Source organism: Atta colombica, unplaced genomic scaffold (assembly GCF_001594045.1).
Source record: "Atta colombica isolate Treedump-2 unplaced genomic scaffold, Acol1.0 scaffold174, whole genome shotgun sequence".
In the NCBI taxonomy this organism is placed as follows: Eukaryota; Metazoa; Arthropoda; class Insecta; order Hymenoptera; family Formicidae; genus Atta; species Atta colombica.
The window spans coordinates 230,771-240,255 of NW_017259265.1; the positions used below are offsets into that span (position 1 = coordinate 230,771).

Consider the following 9,485-nt stretch of genomic DNA (forward strand, 5'->3'; position numbering starts at 1 on the left):
ACAACGTCGCGGGAGACGAGAGGGTAGACCGTCTCGCGAAATGCCACAGGTTTCAGGGAATCTTTACCTTTCGCGCCCGCGAAGTGTGTTCCTCCTCCTCCTCCTCCTCCTCTTCCTCCTCTTCCTCCTCCTCCTTCTCCTTTTCCTCCTCAAGCACCTCTTCCTACCCCGCTCTTCGCTTGCTGCACCATCGCTTCCACCTTGCCGTTCTATCTGTTCTTCTGCATCTACGTACCTCTCCACCTTTCTTTCTAGATACCGTTCATTGTCTTCTTCCTGCATTATCTTTTCATATACATACATGAACATCTACGGCTAATTCTTTTCTTTTATTTTCTATCGCTGATGATTCTCTTCCTCTGTTTTCTGTATCTATTCTATCAGTCTATCTATATCGCTTTTTTTTGGTCTACCTTTCTCCTTTCAACACGATATCATCTTTTTCTTTATGAATGGAACGAGTACATGTTTGCTTGTTGTTCTTGATGACTCGACGTGGTGTATCATATTTTCATCCTTCTGTCTTTTGCATCAACCCCGTTAATTTCTTTTGTCTTTTTTTCTCTTTCTTCTACGTTCCTACTGCAGCCTTTACTTCTTCCTTTTATCAATCCGTCATCCTTTCTTCCTCTCTTTCCAGTCACTTCTTTATTCTCCTCTGCCTGTCGATCGTACCTGTTCTTTCATACATCGCTTTACTCCTGCTTCCTTCTTCGTCGTCCGCACTATCCTCCTTTTCTTGTTCCATCTTGCCTTCTGCATCTACCCCGTCATCATTTCTTTTTCTTTTCTCTTCTCTTGTCGATCTGCTTCTCTTCTCCAGTTTTCTCCTCTTTCTACTTCATGCTGCGTATCTTTCAATTGTCGTTCTCTCTTCTATACTTCCTCCATCTTGTTCTATATACTCTTTCTTTCATTTCCATCTTCCTAGCTTATTTTATCCTCTATTTTCGTCTTCTTTTATCTCTCTTCATCTTCTTTTATTATGCATCAGGCACTGGTACGTTCGTGAAATACGTTATAGGGTGCGAGTATCTAACCGACACGCACTCCTTTCTATCGATTAAAGGACTCCACGTGCCATTAACCGAGTGGCCGAATGCTGCTACTGCTGCTGTGACAGTCCCGCTTCACAGATTGAAGTACGAGTGAATGTATTCGTCTCTCAATTAAATACTTCGAAAATGTTTGACAATAAAATAACTCTATGGTTTGTTAAATAGATTAAAATTTATTATTTCCATTGCTGTGAAATAAAGATTTAATCTCAATTCGTAAGATTCAATCATTTATCAAAGACAAATATTTTATTGATACATTTATTTATTATTCCCTTAATCTTACAAGGAAATTTAATCGTTAAAAAAAGTTTAAAAAATTGTGACAGAATTAAAATTCAGAACGCAGACGTCGCGAGACACCCGGTACAGAGCTACATCACGAAAGATATTTCACGAATTGGAGATAAAGCGCACATCGTCTTTGCTTCGCCCGCGCATTTCTTCTTCCTAATCAGGATCAGCGGTAGTTTAATGGGCCCTCTATCGTACGATCGTAATTCGCCATAATTAGCCATAAAAAGAAGCAGCTCTATAAATTATATTGTTGCGCCCAGTTAGGCTTATTACGAGGGTCGTGGGCGACGGACTACCGAAAAGTTAATGTGAGATTATCAAGGGTTTCCGTGAAAAATCGCCCGCCGGTTAAAGGTGTCAATTCGTAACGGCGGGAACCAAAACATCGTCACGTTGTTAGTTTTTGTTGGACCGGAAGCTAGCGGCGATGTCGATGGCCAACGATATATAAATGCATCTGCGTGAATGGGTGTGTCGCATCCCTCGGGTAAAAGAGAGTCTGCCGGAATTCAGAACTTAATATCCGTCTTCTTAATATCAGTCGATTTAACTTCGCGGTAACAGCGGGTGGCTGCACTCGGAGATTGTATTATAATTAAAAAAAACTTCACCGAAGGCGGCATTGCGTTTAACTACTTCCTGATTCCCAGGAGAAATATAGTAGAGCAGGTTGCAGTAATATCGTAATAACAAACATATAAAAAAAAACACATTAGAAAATATTACATTATGCGACATTACCGCGACTTTGCAGCAATGTACGTACATCACGTTATCCTTGCAAATACACTGTTTCAGCAGCACTGCCGTTACGCAAGTAGATACTTCAACATCGCTGTACATTGATTGGAAACGTCGCTCGGAAGCCTCCGATGCCTCGGATTCATCATCTGTCCTTGTTTAACATTTATTGTTCAACATTCCGAACGCAGCCATTAATTACGATCTTACAACAAAATATTTCTACGATTTTTCTGGACCGCGATTAGGGATGAAACTTTGTTGCAATTCGTGCGTCGTATTAAATAAATGGATATTACAATGAACAAATGATAATTGTAATCTAATAGAAAGAAAGCGAGAAGAACAATGGAGAGAAAAAGAAAACGGTAGAGGTGCGTTTTCGACCATTCGTGGCCGCTCTAAGACGCGGCTGTAAGCGACTATTTATTGCAGGGATTATCATGGGCTTCTGTCCATTCGAGACAATATTTACGGTCCGACCGTGTTCGCGAGCGTACGAACGAACGACTTCATTGCAATTGCGCGCCTGGAGGGTATTTATGGTAAGGGCTGCGTTATTAGTGCGGCTAAAACTTTACTGGCCGGAGCTGGCCGCCTCATTTACGGCCGTGCGGCGCCCGTAATCGCATAGTTAGAATTATATGATTACGAGCCGGCGTGGTGTGCGTTATCGTCGATAGCCATTGAAATTCTTCAAGCGCCCGCGTAATTCCGCGCGAGCGAGAGGGAGGAGGGCGCAAATGAAAGGGAGAGAAGAAGGATAGAGAGGGAAGAGGTAAAGTTAATTATTAATTATCGAACACGCGACGTGTCATTAGGAGCCCAGCAAGTAGCTCGACCGCATGCGCTTAAGAATCCTGCTGTATTAGGTCTTAAGATAGTTCGTAGTTCCGTTTCAAAAACAGAAATGTGTTCGAAGAATAGAGAAGTTCCTTTACGAATATTGACAAAATAAAAAATATGTGCATGTATGAAGAAATAATAGAAAAACAATTGCGCGCAAAACTGTTTTTAAATAATTTTAAAATTAAATAGAATTAACTTTTTTAATACAGGCAATGATTTTACGATTCTTTACTACACATGATGGGTCGTTCATGTCGAGAATTAATTTTCATGTCGAGAATTAATTTTCACTTTTGTAGGTATACAAAAATTAAATTAAGTGATTTTTATTATATATTTTAACATCTTTAAATAATATTTGTAAAGTTGTGTAGTAAAAATAATTAGAACGGATAGAGATCATTATTTATCCGGATATTCTTAATATTTCAAAGGAAAAAAATGTGCGTGACACGAATGACTCAATTGTAGGTACTAAGAGTTAAAATTAATAATTTTAAAATTATATAAAATTAAATTTTAAAATAAATTTATTATTGTTCTTAAAGGATAACTTCTTGTGAAGTTAATTTAAAATAAATTTAACAGTTTAACTTGAGTTCATCCTAATAATGTAACAAGATAAATATTTCAAAAGTCTTAAAATAAATTAACGATCTTTTAAAGAATCTAATTTTTTATAATAAATTTGAAACGAATTTAACAACATAACTTAATTATTTGGCTAATATAACAAGAATAATAAATGTTTCAAGAGTATTACATGCCAGAATTACGAAAAATTTATTGGCAGTTAGCGGATTTTTAATTCGCGTGATCGCAAGTTCATTCTAATTTCTTTTACTTTTCTTATGAAAAAGAACATCGATATTAATTTCTCTATTAAAATAAAAAATAAACATTTAAATAAATTTTATAACGAGAATTATGTATGTATATCACATACTTATTTCTATTGCCTCTTCAATTATCAAACATTAATAATAAATCTTGTCAAAGTAATAAATAAAATTTCTTAAATTTAAATAAAGAGAATTAAATAAAATTTAAATAAAAAAATTAATCTTACGGCCAGAAAACCAGCCAGATTTTCAAATAAAAGCATTTAACATATAATTATATAATTTTTAAATTTTTTATCTCTGAAATGCGCTAATATAAACTCACACAGTTTAAACTATGAAGAAACGATCGTTTAACATAAATTTCCCTATAATCAATCGCATGTGAAACCCGCTGCTCGTGTCGTTTTTACTCAAAGACTTTTTTTCAACATATCGCAAAGATAAATGAAGCGATTAATCTCAGTAATGAATAATAAATGAAGTTACCAATCACTCACCATTTGCCACTGCTTTGTTGTCGTCTGATGCCTTTTCGAGATATTCTTCCTCCTCTCACGTCCTTCCGTTGTCGTTCCTTCATAGGAATCGTAGAACATTGACACTGAACATTCGTGAAAATGCGATTAAAACGATGACCGATACTCACGGAGCATTAATAGAAACGTTTCGTATTATATCACAACGGGAGAGTACATATAAAAAAAAACATGAACGTGTGATTCGAAACACTCGCGACATATCTTCTAAATTGATGTGAATTTAAGGGATCGCAGTAGAGAATTTGAAACTCGCACGGCCAACTTTACACCAACTTTTTTTTTAGGAGACACAGTCGACATGTCATTCTATTTTTGTTACTCATTAACTGTCAAGAAGGATAGACGTTTGCGTCAACTGTGTTTTCTAAAAAGAAAACAGCTTCCATCTACTACACCAACAGTATCTTCGTTGTTAAATGTCGCTGCATTTCTTTGAAAAATAGATGTTACAGGCTTATATAGATGTTTCAGGATGATTATCATGGTTGCAATAAATGTACGACTTGCGATCGCAGCCAATTAATATGCTTGAAAAATTTGTCATACGACAAATGTATTCTTTTTTATTTCACGCTAAAGAATGAAATTTCACTCTTAAAGATTGAAAATTCTTTTTTAAGAATGACAGAATTTTCACTTTAGAGTAAAATTTCAAAGAATAAAAAGAATAAATTAGATTTTGTAATCAACGAGTGTCAACATGCGGAACTAATCGTATTGTATTTTCGGATACAATGCATCGCGACATCGTCCAATCTTGGAGTTGATCTCTTCCGCACTGACGGTATTTATCTGATTGAAAAATTCAAGAGCGACGTCAGCAACTCTACTATCATATGACACGACGCGATCAATTTGATGTATCTAATTGAGACAAGCCGGTCAATTCGAAAAATATACGATCGATATTCAATATCGTACATCTTTAACGCGCAAAATCAGTGAGATAAGAGTATTATTGATAAATCTCGATACACCGTATAGCTTCTCGTTACTTTTCATTCCAATTCGTGTATTATTCCACGCTTTCGGAAATAATAAAAAAAAAATTACGACCAAAACAACTTTCGAGCGGAACGTTCGAGCTTCGAGCTATATCAGAGTCGAAGCGTTAAAAAAGCAATTAAATGTTGCGATGAGACGGTAATGCACGACTCTCCATTCAAACCGAGAGTCTCCCATTCCCTTCATTCTTCCTTTCGATTCTCATTCCAAGTGGATAAAATTGCGCGGTAATACCTGCTTCGAAAAGAATTCCGATACGACGCAACGAGTCGACAGCGATGGATCATCTAACCGACAATCTCTAATCATGTATCGGATGTAATGGAAAACGATCACGTTTCACGTTTATAGCGTCCGCAGTTTGTAATCAGAAAAATAATGCGACACGCAGAGCGACACGCGCCGTTGCCGACCTGCTCAAAGGTTCGCTTCAGTTCGCGTTCAAATGGTAGCACAATGATCTTGCGTAGGCAATTACGCACAACGCTCTACATTGTAACAATTTTCGTGCGAGCGAAAACAAATACCCAGCCGTACGTTGCGTATATACGTCAATCTTGAATTCGTAGAAATCGTAATAATGCGACGCGTGCAGCGATATCACACATATCTAATAGAAAAGATCTGAAATGATTTCGAAATCAGTTTAAACGCCGATACTCGAGTGAGCGGACAGTGGCGCGTATCATTGGCATGTATTGTTCTTTGAACTGTAATCGTGACAGGTACCAGCAAACGCGAAATACGATCATTCTCTATTATATTTGTTACGATTGGTGATTTTATCCCTCGTTGTTACAACGAAATTTCATCATCGATTCGTTATATCGATGCATCAAGGATATTCACTGAAGCTGATATTATCGTAAATTATTCATTCGCAATGAGAAATGAAAAGAATAGAGAAGGTATATTACTATTTTATCAATATTTAATTGTTTTATTGATGTTTTAAATGATATTTAATTGTTTCGATATTTAAGATAATATTTAATTAAATGAGCTAATGAAAAGATATCCATATTATATCGTCAAAGCGAGTCTTAGTTCCTAATAATATATTATGTAAATTTTTACAATTTTCCAATCCAAACAAACTGATTATTTATCAGTTTAAAAACACACAGTTTTAAATTAAAGCTGAAGTACGCAATATTACACATTAAATTGACAAGCAATTTAATATTATTGATGCTAATAAATAAATAAATAAATAAATAAATAAGTTTGTATAAATAAGTTTGTATAAAATAAATTGACAAGTTATTAGCATGAATAATATTAAATTGCTTGTCAATTTAATTTATATTATGTACTCCAGCTTTTTTTTCAGTTAAGAGTTAAAACAGTTTTAGGCTGATATTACATTTGTCGTATAACAAACAGCCTAAAACTGTTTTAATCCTAGCTATACATACTGGAATCTCAGAAATCTCAATGTAATATGCTGAATTGAGATTTTTTTTCATGTTTCTGAACTTTTCTTTTTTTCTTTAAATCTATAGATTTATATATCTCGAAGTCCCTTAAATTTATTGATTTTTTACACATTATGGACTTATTCCTTCAATCAATTCTCTATTGATTGAAAAAAAAAATTGAAATACGTCTATTTTTACGGAAGTTACCGTAACAAATATGGATGGGATCTCAAGGACTCGAGTGTATATCAAGAGTAGAAAAAAGAGTGCGTATAACTAAAGTTAAGACCGACAAATGGCGCGTAATTTGATAAAACTGACAATTGTAAAAATTACACAATACTATTAAGCACTAAAAAACCACTTTAACCGAAAATGGCTTTCTTCACTCATTTGGTTTAAATCTCTCGGTCCATTTTCACTTAATATTCTTCAATATTTAATTGTTTACGCTTTATTGGTTCGATTCAAATATATTTTGCATATTGAATATTTCGCCAATTTTATTGTAATTTTTTCATTATTTACTATATCAACTATCTGTATAAAACAAAAACCAAGTACGTTAATTATTTAAATAGAATTACTTAAACAATATTATAAAATAATTATAACAAAAATGACATATGTTTCAAGAATGACGCGTCATCAAAAACGTTATATAAATTTATGAAAAATTTACTAATTTTAATTTCCATAATGATGAATTATATTCGATTCTTTCTTCAAAAAGATAGTCATTGGAAAAACAAGGATCTAAAAGAACTCCAAAGAATTATGCGTACATTTGAAATTGTCCTACAAAAGAAATTAAAAAATGATCTTAAAAAATGATTTTAAAACATTGCTAAAATGTCATTGATACGAAATATAAAGGAAGATATAAAAGAATCTAAAGAATCTTCAATTCTCTGTCGATTCTGCATGTTAGAAATTCAATTTCGCGAAACGAATACGTGTCAATGTATCTTGCGTTTATTTTTTGCGGAAAATTCTTGGCGTTATCTACAATCGTAAATTACTCTAGGGAAAACACTTAGTCGGTGCCATTGATGTCTTAATACGGAACTCGCTCTAATCGCTGTTAAAAAATGTATATCGATTACAATCGCATTTATCGTGAGCGTGGACCTCAGATTTAGCCACGATAGCGAGGGAAATTGTGTAGTACGAGCAGATAATAATCTCGTAATCGGCGCTGCTTGCGTATAATTATGACGCCGCTATGATGTGGTATTATTTTTTGCATGATACATTTTCATGAAACGGGTGTTACCCTACATCGCGCCATTATTAACCGCCGTGGAAGCCGCGTAGAACCTTTCGCCATGCATAACTTGCGAAACCATTTCTTCACTTCGCGGAACCTTGACTAAATATTCCTCTTATATCATGACGATAAATTTCTTTCGTGTCGACACGTTGCTTCCTTTGTAAATTATTTTTAACAAATGATTATTTTGAATTTTCCATTTGATATAATAACGAAAGAAAAATAAAGAAAATAATCAATATATTGTAAAAAATACTAATGATGCATTAAAGCGAAAATAATCATATAGGTTTAGGTATATGACGATTACGAGATAGGGAATGTTAAATCAGTAATTTTATTCAATAGTTTAACAATTGTGGCATGAAAGCCAGCTAAAAATCTTAATGCACATATATGAATAATACAGCTATATAATATAATAACTATATAATGTAGCTGTATAATATGTACATTATAACAAAAATATTTAATATTATTGCAATTAGCAGTAAGATATTCTAAGTGCACTGTGTTGTACTATCTCAGAATATATTTGGCAGTAATACTGTACTGTTTCTAAACTAAGAGAGGTCGTTTCTCTGACATGGTTCAATAGATGTCAAATTTAGTTTAACTTCTTTTAAATTTCATATCTTATAAGTATTCCTTATCTCGTATATTATAAAGAATTTTAATTTATATTTTCATGTGATTTTAAAAAAACTTTCAGGTACCAATTTGATCATCGTTATCCTTAGACAATAAAGATCATAAAAAATATGATTATTATTCTTTCACCATATTAATATAAGATCTTTTAATTATTTTACGTAAAAATGGAATAAATTCTGTAATATATTTATTAATATATTGTAACTTGCTTGTAAATACGACCTCTCTTGTTACTATAATTAACGAATATATACATATTGTTATTCATGTTTTATATCACATAGAAGCCCCTTTTGGATGATATCCTGTCCATTTTCTATAAGTAACATCCATTGCTCCCTCCACAGTATGATCAATAGGATGTATTATGAAAGGAATAGATACCAAACCAATAAGCGTAGAGATCCAAGGCGTCTTCCAAACTACTCTTATACTTTTTCTTTGTGCGAACTGAACTGCCGCGCAAATTCTATTTATAGTGAAACCAGGAACTATCACCGACGCGAATGCCTGCCATAACAAAGTGTCTGATGTAGATAATAGAACATTTTTGATTTTTTGTGGAGTAGCATCCTCCTATAATAATCAATTAAAGTCGTTAAGTGATCCATAATTATTTCTGTTCCATTAAATTAAAATTTTCTTGCAATACTTGGTAAACTTTTGCACCCTTGTGTACAGTATCTGCGAGAACATATCCACTCGATAATACATAACTGGACCATACAATAGACTTAGGCACGAGACTTCTAAATGCTTCTCCAACTTCATTTGCATAACCTAGAAAAAAATCTTGTTAGTAT

At 33.8% G+C, this 9,485-nt stretch overlaps 1 protein-coding gene across 1 annotated transcript in view; it reads right to left on the bottom strand.

Annotated features, from left to right (window-relative positions):
- Positions 1–8,958: 8,958 nt before the first annotated feature.
- LOC108686313 (mitochondrial fission process protein 1) overlaps positions 8,959–9,485 on the bottom strand; it is a 1,009-nt gene continuing 482 nt past the window's right edge. The window contains exons 2-3 of the mRNA XM_018191559.1: positions 9,335–9,462; positions 8,959–9,258 (exon numbers count right to left, since the gene is read on the bottom strand). Coding sequence (XP_018047048.1) covers positions 8,959–9,258; positions 9,335–9,462 — 428 coding nt within the window. The remainder of the gene's footprint in view (positions 9,259–9,334; positions 9,463–9,485) is intronic.